This window comes from Notolabrus celidotus, chromosome 18 (genome assembly GCF_009762535.1).
Source record: "Notolabrus celidotus isolate fNotCel1 chromosome 18, fNotCel1.pri, whole genome shotgun sequence".
Taxonomy (NCBI): domain Eukaryota; kingdom Metazoa; phylum Chordata; class Actinopteri; order Labriformes; family Labridae; genus Notolabrus; species Notolabrus celidotus.
Window position 1 is genome coordinate 16149979 of NC_048289.1, and position 15498 is coordinate 16165476.

General features: G+C 37.7%; 2 protein-coding genes across 3 annotated transcripts; both read left to right on the forward strand.

The window, feature by feature from the left end:
* Positions 1–926: 926 nt before the first annotated feature.
* LOC117830018 (protein FAM117A-like) lies at positions 927–8988 on the forward strand. 2 transcript variants are annotated; one of them, XM_034707900.1, is made up of 9 exons: positions 927–1279; positions 1375–1598; positions 3328–3473; positions 4139–4234; positions 4604–4723; positions 5311–5448; positions 5574–5760; positions 6271–6442; positions 7307–8988. In XM_034707900.1, the coding sequence occupies exons 2-9, from the start codon at positions 1475–1477 to the stop codon at positions 7581–7583; spliced, it is 1260 nt and encodes a 419-aa protein (XP_034563791.1). In that variant the 5' UTR covers positions 927–1279; positions 1375–1474; the 3' UTR covers positions 7584–8988. The 2 variants fall into 2 exon arrangements, with proteins under 2 accessions (XP_034563791.1, XP_034563792.1); XM_034707901.1 differs by having other exon boundaries at positions 1378–1598.
* Positions 8989–11042: 2054 nt separating this feature from the next.
* Positions 11043–14111, forward strand: ndufa4 (NADH:ubiquinone oxidoreductase subunit A4). Its single transcript, XM_034707948.1, has 4 exons — positions 11043–11241; positions 13225–13313; positions 13505–13565; positions 13784–14111. Exons 1-4 carry the CDS (start codon positions 11191–11193, stop codon positions 13838–13840), a joined length of 258 nt encoding a protein of 85 aa, XP_034563839.1. The 5' UTR covers positions 11043–11190; the 3' UTR covers positions 13841–14111.
* The last annotated feature ends 1387 nt before the right edge of the window (positions 14112–15498 follow it).

Genomic DNA, 15498 nt, shown 5'->3' on the forward strand with positions numbered 1-15498 from the left:
TTCTTGACAAACCTAATTCCATTGTTTACCATCATGTAAATTACAATCTCATGCAGTTTCAACAGTTGGGATACATTGTGTTATTTAAAATTGCAATAAATTTGCCTTTATTTTTGGAAACATTAATGCGGGTATGCCATGGACATTTTTATTGTTATGAATCATTCTTCTTTCTTTTCATTTTGGAGATTTTTCAGTCCATGGTCCAGAATTAAACATAAAAAAAGTTGGATTGCCATAGTATTTTTTCATTCATTGTTTCCTTAATAATGAATACTTACTTTGGGAATCCACTGACCGTGGCCTTTAAGTAGCCTATTTGGGTAGCATAGGAAAGATCTTCTACCAATAATCAATGAGAATACAGAACCCTTGGGCCTATATTGAGTATAAAGAGGGCATTTCCCTAGTTTTTGTTTTCCCTGGTTTATCCACAGTTTTTTTTTTTATCTGACCCTCCCTGCTGCTTTTACTTGTTTTTATTCAAGTGTTTTTAACAAGTGTCTGCATCTTACTGTTTGTTTCTTTAACCCTGTTTTTATTCTTACTGCCCTTTTATTATGTCCTGTAGCACTTTGAGATTTGCTCCAAATGTAAAGTGCGTGATAAATAAAATATATTATTATTATTTTTTTTTTGTATTATTATAATCATTATTATTAATATTATAAAGTAGTTTCCCATCCCTCTTTAATTCAATGGATTATACTTTTCACTGTTTCTAGGAGCTTAAATGCTGTAGTTTCCTGGTGAAAATCACTTGATATGAGATATGAATTAGGGGCGGTATCAACAAACTTAATTGTCCAACGTCTGACGGATTGATAGCAGCTTGTCCAATAAGACAGAGGTCCATGCTACTATCCACCAATCAGAAGTGTGATCCACAGCAGAGCCCGCCCCCTACATAATTAAATCCACACACTCTCGTGCGTGGTGGGGTAAGTGTTTGGAGTTTGCGTTGAAGTACTACGCGGAGGTGGAAAATCACTCTGACCACCTCGAAACTTTCTGGGGCATTAAAAACGCTCCAGCACGAAAAAACTACAATGAAATACACCACAGGGTTTCCTCAGAAGAAACAAGGGTTGGCGTTAATGTGACTTTTTGAAGCTGGAGCTGCTTCCTTGTTCGACAACGGGGTGAAATATCTCAACATCCTCACAAAGAAACTTTGCCTGCTAGGCTGCTAACCCGCACACAAGCCAGACAAAAAGTATGACCACCGCCGAGGAAATGATCTCAAGCTGTCAGTAACGACTCATATGTCGATGTAAAGGTAGCTGCTGGTTTGATTTTCTTGGAAATGCTTCTCTAAGTGACTCAAGACTGAATTTTGTAACGGTTTTAAGTTGTCATCCTCATCATCATCAGCAGTGGAGGAAGGGTTACAGCTGGTAACTTAGCCACAGCGCCCCCAGATCTCCACCAGACAGGACATCCATTTCTACCGTGTAGTCCCAGGTCTGGAGAGATGTCGGGCCGAAGTGGAGTCATACAGACCCGGGGAGCTGCTTTGGGTCCTCAGCCCCTCAAAGCTACTGTTCCTTATCAGCTGTCCAGTAAACCTCGAGCCAACCGCAGAGATGGAAAATCAGGTATGAGCTCAACACCTGTTAGGAGTATGAATCAAGGACATATACATGTCCCTTGATGAATTCCTGTATACTTCAAAGTGATGCCATGTTAGAAATAAAAAAAAAGTTGTTTTAAAATATTTTTTAAATTAAAGTTTGGAAGCCTTCACATGAGTTAAAACCGTGTAAAATTAAAAGGCAAAGTGATAGTTGAGTTTTTAAATCCCAATTTCAAACTGGTGCAGCAGCAGTGGTTAGGAAACCTGGACAGCCCATAATAATCTTCTATAACTTCAAGAAGTTTACAACCAAAATCAATCTACTACTCAAAGTTAAACATTCATAATGTGATGAATTCTTTATAAATCTAGCTGAAAGTGTATTAAAGTGTTGTTATGGTCTATTTTAATGGTACTGAATAAAAAGATAATACTTCAGTTTATCTTATGTTAACAACTAAACCACATCATAATATTCATGAGACAAATTATAAGTAGAGATGCAAGATGTTGGATTTTTTGCCGATATCCGATATGCCGATATTTTACAACTCATTTCGCCGATTACCAATACCGATATTTTTTTTCGTACATCTAATTACAGAGATCATCAATTCTCTTCTGTATTGGAATTAGTGTACAGTATTATGGTGATACTCTTATCACATTTGTAATGTTATATTCATTTCTTGTGCAAAATAATAAAAAATACTTAATACTTAAAACTGCATATATATTTATGACAATTGCTTCGAACAAAATTCATACAAAAAGATACATCCTACTTAAAACTTGGATGACGCTCTCCCTGAGACAATCACAACAAAACTCACAACCAGGGCAAATTTGGCAAATTTCACATTTGACAAAGTAAGTAAAGCTAACCTCTGTTCACAGGGAACATGGGAAAAGTGCAACTGTACAGCAATTAAACTCAAATTAAATGAAAAGGTTTACTCTTTGACAGAAAATGTGCCTAAATTATTCAGCTACATGTACCTTACAGACTGCTGCTTACATTCAATTTTAACTTAAAACATGAGCCCGGCATGTGTGCAGCAGTCCTTTATTTTATTGGTTAATTATATCAGTGGATATCGGCATTTTGGCCGATATCCGATAGTTCATTTTCAAGCCAATATCGGCCGATACCGATAATGTGCCAATAATATCATGCATCCCTAATTATAAGGCTACTTACCAAAATGTTTATTTCTATTATTAATCATGTGAGTATATTTATTTAAAAATTGATTCATCAATCAGTGATTGATTTATATATGACTTGAGAAGCTTACATATCCTTGTGTGACATCTTGTGATAGCACATTCCAAGCTAAATGATATATATGTTACATAAAAATCAGACGAATTAAACAGAAGAGCTTTCATATTTGAGAAGCTGTAACCAGCAAATATTTGTTTTAATTACCATAACCTAGTATGACAGCTAAAACAACAAATAATAATTGCCACTAAATTCCGGGAGTAAACTCCATGGATCGGTTGATATTTTCAGCTCTACATACTGAGCATAGCATAATTAGCACTATGGTGTTAATCTTTTTGGTCTGATTTACAATATGATTTGAAAATGTTATTGTGTAGAGTAATTGGAATCAATAAAGGGAAATGGGAGCAAAAAGCTGTAATATACCCATGTACAGGGTTTTGGCCTTAAGTTTGATGGATAGCAGGATAATTGAATCTGTTGGTGCATGTCAAATAAAAACTTTCCCTGTGTCTGACAGCTAGAAAATCCAAACCACAGCAGCTGAGCTCTGGCATGAGGCGGACGGTATCACTAGACGCCATCATCGGGCCATACCTGCAGGGACACTGGCCGAAAGATCCCGAAGACCAGAACAGTGTGTGTCGCAAGGACAAATCCACCCAGGTCAGCTTGGGGATCCAGTCTGTTTCTGAGTGTAACCACAGTTAGTATAATGTGTTACTAGTAAGAATGTCAGGTTTTAAATTTGATGTTGCAGTAATGTTTTCAGGGGCCAGATTGGGTCGAGTCATGTTAGGAGAGATTAGTTAGCAGTTTCTGCAGATAGAGAAGTTGCTTACAGACAGAGGGGAGTGCCTGCTGCTTGCTTGCACACATATTACACAGTGAGAACCACAGCCATGAGAACAGTCTCTGAAGTCAGCTGATGAGGCCGTTTTGGCTGCACCCATCCTCCGTGCTGTGTGCAGGCACTCGCCACTGCTCTTTGGTTGCCCACATCCTCCCTCCCCCCTTCTCTCTTTGTTTTTCAGTTTCTCCTGCTCTTTCGCTTCTACAAGTGTGAAGAGAGAATCTGTGGGTGTGGATAGTGTGATGTGGCTGCACATCAGCCTCTGAGAAAGAAAAGAAATGTTGCTTATGTGTGCAGCTTTTAGCAAAAAAAAACGTGTGATGTCCTGATGTAATATGTGACTTAAATGTTTCCATTTTGAGATTCGTGTATAACCACAAGGCAACTTCAGGCTAAAACTTCAATAATAGCATTTCTATTTCACAAATATGATTTATTGGAGTATAACTGGATTTAATTGTTGCCTTTTCTTTAATAGACCCCAGACTCATGGTTCGATAACTCCCAGAGCAGAAGAGGCAGCAGCAGCCACAAACGATCGGCATCATGGGGCAGCGCTGAGCATCTGCAAGAGGTGAATCTCAATCTGTGTTGCACAATATGTTTGTTTCTGGTTAAACTGGATGTTTGTAGGAGTTTTTTGTGTCACATTCTCTTTTAAAAAAAATGGCCCGATTCAATAATTGTGACAGCATTGAGCAACATGAGTGCAAATGACCTCATCTCCAAAGACACTTCTCTTTTCTGGCAGTTTCCCCAGAAGCTTCACTCCTCATCATTTCTGTATCAGCACTGTCACATAATCAGATTATCACCACTAAAAAAATGCTTTAAACGTGCCTCTGAAGAGTGGTGTGACATCTGTATGAGCCAAAGACTTGCTCTGTGTTCATGTTTGTGTGAACAAACTGATTAACTGACGATAACATCTTGTTTGTTGTAGATCGCTAAACTCAAACAACAGCTGCAGCAGCAGCGCAGCAAACCTGCCGTCTCAGGGGGGCATGACAAAGACCGCCAGCGTGGCTATCCTCAAGGGAGCTGTAGCCTAGGAACTACACAGGTACCTTAGCATCATCCTAACACACAAACACAGCTGTGATCACCTCACACGTGTACTTAAGTGTGTTTGTTTGTACACTTTAATGGCTCGGATGACAAAAGGCAATGAGTGAGGTGTGTCTGTGTCACTGATTATAGTCTTCAGGGTGAACTGAACATCACAGGAAGTGAGTGAACTAAAGCACTGAAGCAACAGGAAGACTACTACATCACATTAGTTTCTGCTTTTAGAAGCAAAATACGTGGTTCTGCTTTCCAGCACAGCTGGTCTGCACTGTCTGGTTGTGTTGCGTCTTACTCCACTGATCCAAGGCATCTCAGATCAGAGTGTGAACATATAGTACAAGCTGATTAGATTTTATTCAGAACCTACATAGTTTTGAGAATAAGTTAGATTTTAAAGCAACACGAGGAAATCTCTCTGAAGAAAGCACACAAGGAGTGTTTCAGTTTCAGTCTCAATGATATGAAACTTTTTTTAAAGCAAGGTTGAATGCTTCATAAGAATCAGAAAAGAGAAAATCTGATGTTATAAAATGTGATTTTTCTTCAACCTCATATCCACATCACTTGTTTTTGTTTCCTCAGACTCAGCCAATCCCAATTCCCCTCGCTCCCCTCGCTCCCCTCTCCGCGCTGGTCCCTCGACTGCGTTGTAGCATAGAGGGCCTCAACCAGGAGCTGGAAGGCATGTTCATCTGCCAGCCTCCCCATCCTCAGCCCAGGGTAACTTAAATTGATCCTCTACAAAACACATTTAAAGAAGATTTTCAGGAAAGGAAGGTTTTATAATGAGGTGTCTGAAAAGCCTAATTTAATCTGAGGGTGGCTCCACTTTCCTGTCTTATCAGCTTCTTGAGGTTCCAGATGGTCACAGGGCTCCTGTCCCCCCACAGAGCTGCAGCAGTGGATCGCAGAGTGACCCCGCCACTACACCCCTGTCCTCTTCTTCCTCCTCCTCCTCACCCAGCTCCCCTCCTATCTACATCTCCACTTCCCCAACAATCTCTGAGGATGCACCCTCGGAGCTGCAGCAAGGTTAGTTACAGATTAGTTTTTTAAAGAGTCTTTTCTACTTTTTTTTTAAACCTCTGAATGTCCACACAACTCTGAAAGAAGAACCTGAAGTGTTAGAGTGCAGACTTGCATGGGGAAAAAAAACAAAGCAATGAGCTGTGTGACTATCACACCTGTTGCAGCCTCTGTAACTTGGCCTATAATCAGAAAACCACTCTCTGCATGCACGCATAATATCACACAGGCAGCATTCGTAGATGCACGCAAAAATACATCAGCTCAATATTGTGATACAGCATGTACACCAAAACTGAAAAGACCTTGCTACTGATGACTCACAACCTTCATACTCTCATCCAGTTTGTTTAACTGATACTTAAGATTATTAAGTTTCTGTGAGAGTTAAGATACAAATTATTTGACACATATATCATATTTCTGTGATTTCTTGACAGCCCTACTTTCAATCTTCTGTATATACAGTCAAGTCTTTTATCATAAGAACTTGTTGTGACATCCCTCTGTTTTCAGGTGTGACAGACAGCGCGGACATGTGCCTCCTGTCTCCCTTCTCATCCCAGAATGAAGCTGACCTCTCCCTGCCCCTGCTGATGTCGTCCTCTCCAGGGCCCAACAAGAGCTGCTGCTTCCAGAGAGAGCCTCCAGAAGGCTGTGAGAAAGTCCGAGTCTGGGAGGAAACCGGGTTAGTCTGTTGTGTACCCGAATCTCTTATTTATGCTCAAGATCACACCTGCAGTTGACACCAACTTAAAAGAGCGACGGTCCTCTTGTGATTTACACGCTTACTTCGTCTCATACGGGACAGTATTTGCAAGAGGATCAAAATTCAGTGCTGAAAACTGGGGAGGATATTTTCTATTACAGGCACTCTACTTCTTCAGCCAAACCTTGCCTCTTTGTAACTCAAAATGCAAATGCATGTACATACTTATCTCATACTTCGAATAACTGCGTTGTCTTTGAATGAAGTGGGTGTTATGGGCAAGTATAGAGGGCAGATGTAGTGTATCAGTCAAACAGAGACATTGAAAGGTCGCCCTCTGGTGGATATCCATAATGTTGCAGTAAATAAAGGTTTATCTCCAAAAATGTAATGAACATACTTTTAAAATTTTGATGATAATGGCTTATAGCTTTTGAAAATCCAAAATCCAGTATCTCATTTTACATGTCACTGATGTATGAATTTATGAGACTTAAAAACACAACTGTCAAATATGAAAAAGAAGGAACTTTTTACGATGTTCTAATTTTTCGTGATGCACCTTTTATCTACTTTCTGTAAAGTTGATGAAAACTGTTATATGCATTGATTTAATCTGCATTGATAGCATTCAAAACAACCTCATTTATATTCTAGGATTCAAAACGTAGGTTAGAGTTGCGGTTAGCTACTTGTTTTGGGATCTTGTGAGTCACTAACTTGTAGTGTCTTGTAGTCATAGATGGAATAAAACCATTTCACTTTCAGCCACTTTTTTGACATGTAAAAGTTTTTGTCTGTGTTGAGTAAGTTTCTTACACCCCCTCTCCTCTGATCCTTTAGTGCTCCATACCTGCTCAAACCGACCCTCATCTCCTCCTGCCCAGACCCCAACAAGGTAAACTTCACCCCCCATGGGGGCTCGGCCTTCTGTCCCGTCAGCCTCCTGAAGCCCATGCTCCCCTCCTTGGACCTGCAGTTCCGCAGCCTCGCCCTCTCTCCGGCCGGCAGCTGCTCGAGCCAGGGAACCAGCCCTAGCAACCGAGGTGGTCACCCTGATCCTTCTTCCACCACCTCTGCTGTGGTGGGAGAAAGTTCAGGGGAGGGCCTGGCATTCTGACCTGAATAGGAAAATAGCGTAATACAAATATTTCAGGGGGTCAGGGGTCGGTTAGTCGATAATGCTTTATTTTAAGGAAGGACCATTCCTTTTCCTTACAGGTCTAAAAAAAAGAAAAAAAGAGTATAAGTATCTCTGTGTGCTTTATGGGCTGCTTGTTTTGGATTTGTTGGCATAGTGACATTTAATAATAAGGCTGTTTTGGTTCTCTGACTTCACTATCCAAAGATGCTTTTAAGGCCAAACAGCAGTGGAGGACTTCTAACATTTTACTCTTATCTCTTTCAATCACTGCACATTTTCCCCAAAGAAGCCATGACAAACACTTATTTCTTGATACAGCTATTTTAAAACTCTATCCAAAATGTTCAGAGGCCAGGTCAAATAAGAAAAACTGCATGTTGATATGTTTTTTTTTAAGTATTCAACTGTACTTACCTGAAATTCACCTTTAGTTCTTTTTACCTAACCTAACCTACAAAGCATGACAAATCAGTTGGGTACCTGATTAGAAAAAAAGACACAATGAATTAGATTATTGTAGACTGAAGGGAATTTTCTAGATGTTGAACTTGGGTAGCATGAATACCTAAAGGCTTCAGCTCATGCATTCCTGCTTCAAAAAGTTGTACAGCTGTTATAATTTTGTTGTCATCTTGTTTACTTGTTTAAAAAAGTAATTTCTGCATGTTGATGGATACAAACCTGTTCTGCCTTGATGTGTGCTTGTTCCTATGTTAATAGTTTTGAGGCTTCACAGCCTAGTCAACTACCTAACCAGTTTTAGTGGTGTAGAATGTTTCCCTGAAGATGTTTTCTTTCTTCTGCCGAGCTGACAAGTTCTAATGTTCAGATAGTTTTATTTCTGGTAGACATGTTTGCACAAATTGAACTGCTACTTTTGAGTCGCAATTCTTATTTTTATATTCACTTTTTGTACTTTAAGAGTAGCTATGTGTATTTTCTACATCCTTTTTCAATTACCTGCAACATAAGCTAAAAAAAAAAAAAGAACCTGTTGTAGTTTTGTTCTGTCAGTGTAATCAAGGCAGGTGTTAGGTGAGATACTGTATCGGTGGATTTTTATGCACTTCCAGGAGAAGGTTTCTTCAATACATAAGTCCTGGCTTATTGTCACTGACGGGAGTTTTGTTTGTATGTGTGCACGTGGATGGAAAGTTATCTAGTCTGGTTAACGACTTCTCCTAGTTTTTGTATCCTGGTGGAAACACTGATGAAACATGGACTTTTTTTCCAAATAAGCCTCATGTCAATGTTTTATGAATCAGTGAGGATGTCGAGGATGTGCTGTTTCTCTCAGGTTCTGTGTTCTGTCCACAAAAAGATATGACTGATAATATGTTGTGTTTGTGATTTATTAAACTAGACTGAAATCTTCACTTCACATGCTCTGGTCTTTCAAATGTGCTCATGTTTACATTTTTAATTCTGAAATAGTGCTGAATTTTTCACAGTGTCCTACAAACCTATGAAAGTTATCCAACTAATGGAAATAATACAAACATTTGAGCTGTAATGAACACTTTTTTCAAAGTTTGAATATAAGATTGAGACTCTTCTGTTTTCTTATTTTGAGTTGTTGCCATTGCAGCAGCTTGTGATAATATCTGATTCTCTCAAGTAGATAAAAATGTTAAATTTAGCAAAATTTAGTATTTTTAAGTTTTTAATAGTCGTACTTCACAGAAAACAAAAGTTCCAAGCACCACTCAACAAAAATGAATCACATTTTCCAGATGAGCTGAGATTCCTAGTTCAGAAATACCTGCTTAGAACTTTACATTCCTATTTTTAGATATTTTCCTTGACAACTTTTGTGGGTTTATGCTTTTGGAAGAAATGTAACAAAACATAATACATTTTCATTAGCTGTTTTATGTGTTAGTTTATAGTACTTTGTCTTGTATGAAATTTGTCATGGAAAGTTGATTACATTTTGAGCATTTCAGAATAGAATTGAATAAACTTTATTTGTCTGTGATGAGGAAAAAATGATTTCAGCTTCACAGAAAGAACATGCTTGACCCAAACTGCTAAAAAGACAGCATTCCTTAACAAGAGGTTAAGAGATAGTGCACATAGTTCTTGGCATCATCACCATCAACATAATTCATACATAAAAAGAAAAAACATTAAGGTTTGAATTGTACTTTTGAAAAGTTAAATTAAAAGGTACTAGAGCATGGGTTCACAGGGGGGGCTATGTTAATTTAAATATTTCATAATTCAGTAGTTTCAATGGAATAAAAGTCCTCAGTGCTTGAGGGGAAAAAACTTAAGCACCATTAAAACTGGAAAAACGTATGCACACTAATGAGCAGTGGTGGACAGTAACAAAGTAAACTTACGTTAGTACTGTACTTCAGTACATTTTTTGAGTATCTGTACTTAACTTAAGTATTAGTCTTTGGGGGAATTATTACTTTACTCCACTACATTCAGAAGACAGTTATTGTACTTTTTACTCCACTACATTTCTATCAATTCTCTAGTTACTCACTACTTTTGCTTTGAAGTCAGCTCATGAATTTCCTTCTCTTTTCTGAAATCTGATCCCAAAGACAGTAAAATATGTTTGTGTAGTTCTGTTTGTCTCAGTGGTTTAGTCGTACCTGTATATTGTGTGTCTCCACAGTTGAATGTGGAGCAAACACAGAGCAGATTTCACTCAGATCAGGCAGTTCATTTAGAGGTGGTAATGATGGCTATAATTCTCCACCTGAGCACCCATGGTCATATCTTCAGCCCGTGTTAGAGGTTTTTGAAATGAAGAATGATACGTATCATTTGAAATGTTCACTCTGTTTCCCACTCTGCCCAAACATTCAAACATTCACTGTCCAACCTGAGAAAGCGTGTTGAGCTACGTAACATTTGTTTCATTCCAGATGAACATTTCAAACTAAGTTGTCTGTGCTTGGAGTAACTTAGTTGCTGTTTTTAGAGATTTCAAGTTATGGTTTCTAAATAAACATAATTTAACCGAATTGCACTCATGCTTTGTGAAAATAAACGTTTTTAGATATTTGAAGAAGTACTTTGAATACTTAAGTATTTTTAAAAGGAAGTACTTCAGAACTTTAACTCAGGTAATAATCTGAAAGAGCAACTTTCACTTGTATTTGAGTAATATTTTACTTGGAGTATCTATACTTTGACTTAAGTAATGAAGCTTTGTACTTTGTCCACCACTGCTAATGAGTATCATGTGCTATCACTGAAAGCCTTTTTTATTACATGGAATTAAATGACCCGTGATTACATTCTGAAAATATTTGGATATATTTATTTCTTGGTCATAAACATGTTTGACCTGACACAGAATACTCTCAGTGAGGAGTGTTCTGTAAGACCTTGACTTTCTCCCTCACACATGATATACAGTACATTACATACAGTGCAAATGTACAGCTGTTGACGTTGCATTGTGGCATTGGCTGGCAGCAGAAGAGGAGGTGAGCACTTCACTGAACGCTCAGGCTTGTAGGAAACCGGCACGAGCTCCTTCACAAGAAGAGGCGCGCGTTTCTCCCTCAGCAGATTTATTTGCTTTAACGGATTGAGTCAGCTGGAGAATTTTTCCGCTATGTCATCCATACTGGGAACTGTTGCCAAACAGTTGAAGAGCCACCCAGCTGTAAGTCATTTATGCTCTGTTTTATTTCAACGTGTGAATGACACGGTGACATTGAATGCGCTGAGGAGGAAGACGCGCGTCGGCATGCACTCGCACGCTCCCCAAAATCACACCCTAATTACCTAATGTATCATCCATACTTATATTGTTATTAACTGTTGTATTTCTATTCAGTATTACCAAGAAAGGCAACGCTTTTTCGAAACCGTTCACGACTCATTCATTTTAAATGACTGCACACTTGTGACTTTTCAATTCCTGGTCATAGCTGTCGGATAAAATTTACGACATTGGCATTATAAGCTTTCACATTTAAGCCAACATTTATCCCCATTCCTCATTCTTTTCACTGTTTATACATTCATTTATGTTTTCATCCCTTCTCCTATAAAGGTCTGTTATTTCCTTATTAAGATTCATGACATAGCTTTCAATAATGAAGCTGCCTTGCTCCTGATGAAAATAGGATAATCATTATGTGCTTGTTCAGTCTGATTTCTATGACGGGGGGAAATAGCGTGGTCCAGTATAGCCATGCTCTTATGTCTATACAGGCTACAGCCATGTGTGTCGGGCTCTGCAGCACGTACACTGCACACTCATGATCTATACTGGCATGACTCAAAGCCAGAGCAATACATGTAGCGTGAGAGAGAGAGAGTGTGTGTGTGTGTATCCAAGGACGAGGGGTGAGATAGAGTGCTTTACGGCAGAGTCCATATTAATAGATCACTTGTTACATACATTTTGTCCTGTACTGAAGAGTGGCAACTTTGCTATAGCCTTCCTACAGAATATTTATTTTTCTGTATATGCATGTATGGTCTAGTTCAGGGGATCCCAAACTTTTCAGCCTGTGACCCCCAAAACATAGGTGCCAAAGACTCACGACCCTCACTGTCCCTCACAGTTATTTAATGTGGCTTCATATAGCTGGTCTGCAGAAAATTTCCCTACCTATATGAGCATGTGGCTGTGTTTCCTGTGCCGTTATGAATTAACGTACTGATACTGATGGTTTGGATAACTAACTGTTCACTAATCCTAAACTTAGGAGTCATCTGGCAACGAAGAAAGGCAGAACACTCGTTACATTTTCTATTTTCAAGGTTTTATTTCAAATTTAGCAAATTTGGCTACTATTTTAGTGGCCATTTTGTACTAAAACAGGTAAAATTTACTATTTTTAGATAACTTAAAAAAATTAAAAATTCTGGAAAACATTTCATGACCCACCATTTGTGTATTGTGACCTCCCAGGGGGTCCCGACCCACACCTTGGGAACCCCTGGTCTAGTGCATACTCTAAAACTGCACAATGACATGTTGTAGGTATTATTATATCACTACTTACAGAATATAGCGTCACATCCCAAAACAATCAAAATATGATTGTCACAACAGTAATATGATATACTGCAATAATGATAATGATAATAATAATAATAATAATGATAATAATAATAATAATAATAATAATAACAATAATAATTTGATTTGTAGAGCACTTCTCAAAAACCAAGTTACAAAGTGCTTTACATAGGCAGCAAAATAAAACAGGCAGATCATAAAAACACACAAGTCAAGATAAATAAATAAAACATATCTTAAAAGACATACATTTACCCTAAAAGAACTCTAAATGAATACAATTATTTTAAAATATATTTCTTAAGACGGTTAATATAAAATAAAGTCAAATAAAATTCAGATAAAATCCGAGAAGGCTCTGCGATAAAAGTATGTTTTAAGATGGGATGTCCTCATCACGTCTCCTTGTGAATTTCTGGATTATTTCTATTGGTCAAGTAAAGTGGTTGACAAAGTGTGAAGTCATTTGATACTCAAAAACACCTAAATTATGATTACAATTGGACCTTTGTGAAAAAACTGACGATCTCAGTTGTCTTTATGCTCGTTTTTGTTCTAAAATGATCTTAACATTGGTGCAATATAATGTCTTCTTCTGTTTTTTCTCTGTAGCTCATCCCCCTCTTCATTTTCATCGGTGGCGGGGCAACCATGAGCATGATGTACCTGGGTCGGCTGGCCCTGAGGAACCCTGATGTCTCGTAAGTCACATATAGGAAAGTTAAAATGAAAAGGTGTAAAGGATTCCTCAAAGTAAACCTGGCTCTCTTCAACCCCGATACCACCTGTGCATATTTCAGCTGTTTAACAAACCTCTAAGTGTGTTTAGTAAGTATAAAGTTTATGAAAAACACAAATAATCTAAAAAAAATTCTGAATTGTTTGTCTTCAGATGGGATCACAAGAACAACCCTGAGCCATGGAACAACCTGCAGCCTGACCATCAGTACAAAGTATGAGCCTTACAAATGTTTTGTACTAGTAACTTCTACAGTTTTAATACATATTGATATCACTTCACATGTATTTACATGGTTGCTGAGTTGGATTAGAAGTGAAAGCATAGTTGTGTTGAGGTCAAGCCATATCTGTTCTGTTATCTTGCCTCAAAGTCCAAATAGCCTCCCTTTTACTGACTGTGTACATTTGTTTGTGTGTTTGTGTATTCCAGATGTTCACAGTCAACATGGACTACTCCAAGCTGAAGAAGGACAGGCCTGATTTCTAAGTCATTGTATCTTCAACCTCTCTCTCTGATGTTGTTGTCAGAGTGGGGAGCCTTTGCACTTTGCTGCCAAATACAAATCAAGCTCATGCCACTGAATGTTGAATTACACACTGTGTGTTGCACTCATTCAGTCACTTTATTTCCAGTGTGAAGGGAAAAGGGATCATTCACTTATCTATGACTGTAAAAATAAAACAGGCAACCACCTGTTTTAATAACTGATGAATTTATTTTTGTCTTATTATAAATTATTAAAGCCATATAAATCACACTTTGTCCTTGTGTGTTTTTTCTTTTTCACAGTTAACTGTAGTTTTGATATAAATTAGTCTTATTATTGTCTTTGATCCTTGGCATAAAATCATAATTGTATTAACAGATCAGTTGTAAATGACCTTTGAGGTTAGCAGAGGAAATCCAAGAACCTATCGGAAACTGATAAGAGAAGTCCTATTTGAAAAATGACAGTGAGCAATAAAAGACAGTGAATCACAGTATGACTACACAATTGCAAAGAAAGCAAAGAGTGTATGTACGTCATCACTTAGAGGAAGCATTCAAGCAAATGAGCTCTTAAATTGGGGGGAACCGGGTAATTTCCTGTTGTTTTTATGAGGTCTTAACCTAGTGGAGGACTGATCCATGTTAAGAAGAGCAGAGTCTCTTATAAATTATTATTTACTGACCCCATAGCAGGTCAGGAGGGGTGATAATATATTCCTTTCACCACTCATCAGACCTGTTTCACAATATTTCTTTAACAAAAATGAATCATCCTGGTTTCCAAATAATTAGCTTTATAAGTCACTATAATTTAACAATGACACCATTCACATATTAATAAACACATATTAATAAATTGTTATGTGGCGTTTAAGAGGTGAGGTTACATTTGATGTATTGAGATAAGCCAGATTAAAAAAAAAAAGTTGAAGCAGTCCACAGTTTTAAAACGAAATTTAGTCTTAAGTGATTTTGAATTTTCAGTAGTTGTTCCTTTTCATGACCAGCAGGGTGTGCTGTAAAAAACCCAAGATACAGTATTTTGGTGAGGGAAAAAAATCCACAGGAACAGTTCTTTGCTTGGGATGGATTAGAAAAGGGTTACTTTCCTAAATTGATGAGACAAATATGTGTCATGTGGTTTCTAAAACATAACTACAGAATAACAAGTAGTTTCTGTATCTGTAATTTTTGTATATCAAAATAAAAACAAATAGTGGTTCAAATCCAGTGGCGGACAAAGTACACAGCTTCATTACTTAAGTCCAAGTATAGATACTCCATGTCAAATATTACTCCAATACAAGTGAAAGTTGCTCTGTCAGATTATTACTTGAGTTAAAATACTGAAGTACTTCCTTTTAAAAGTATTCAAAGTACTTCTTAAAAAACTCAAAACATAGTATTTTCACAAAGCAGGAATGCAGTCAACAATACATATAAGTACATTCGCTTACATTATTTTTTTATATAAACCATTACTTGAAATCTCTAAAAACTATATATACCATGTAATAAAAACAGCAACTAAGTTACTCCAAGTACAAACAACTTAGTTAAATGTTCATCTGGAATGAAACAAATGTTCTACAGCTCAACACGCTTTCTCAGGTTGGACTGTAAATGTTTCTATGTTTTGGCAGAGTGGGAAACAG

Bases quoted from the DNA above. Each gene is read 5' to 3' on its own strand.
- LOC117830018 (XM_034707900.1), top strand. From the start codon at position 1,475: ATGTCGGGCCGAAGTGGAGTCATACAGACCCGGGGAGCTGCTTTGGGT. The intron at 4,235-4,603 runs GTGAATCTCAAT...TGTTTGTTGTAG, and splicing joins GCGCTGAGCATCTGCAAGAG to ATCGCTAAACTCAAACAACA. The intron at 6,443-7,306 runs GTTAGTCTGTTG...CTGATCCTTTAG, and splicing joins CGAGTCTGGGAGGAAACCGG to TGCTCCATACCTGCTCAAAC.
- ndufa4 (XM_034707948.1), top strand. From the start codon at position 11,191: ATGTCATCCATACTGGGAACTGTTGCCAAACAGTTGAAGAGCCACCCA. The intron at 11,242-13,224 runs GTAAGTCATTTA...TTTTCTCTGTAG, and splicing joins AGTTGAAGAGCCACCCAGCT to CTCATCCCCCTCTTCATTTT. The intron at 13,314-13,504 runs GTAAGTCACATA...GTTTGTCTTCAG, and splicing joins CTGAGGAACCCTGATGTCTC to ATGGGATCACAAGAACAACC.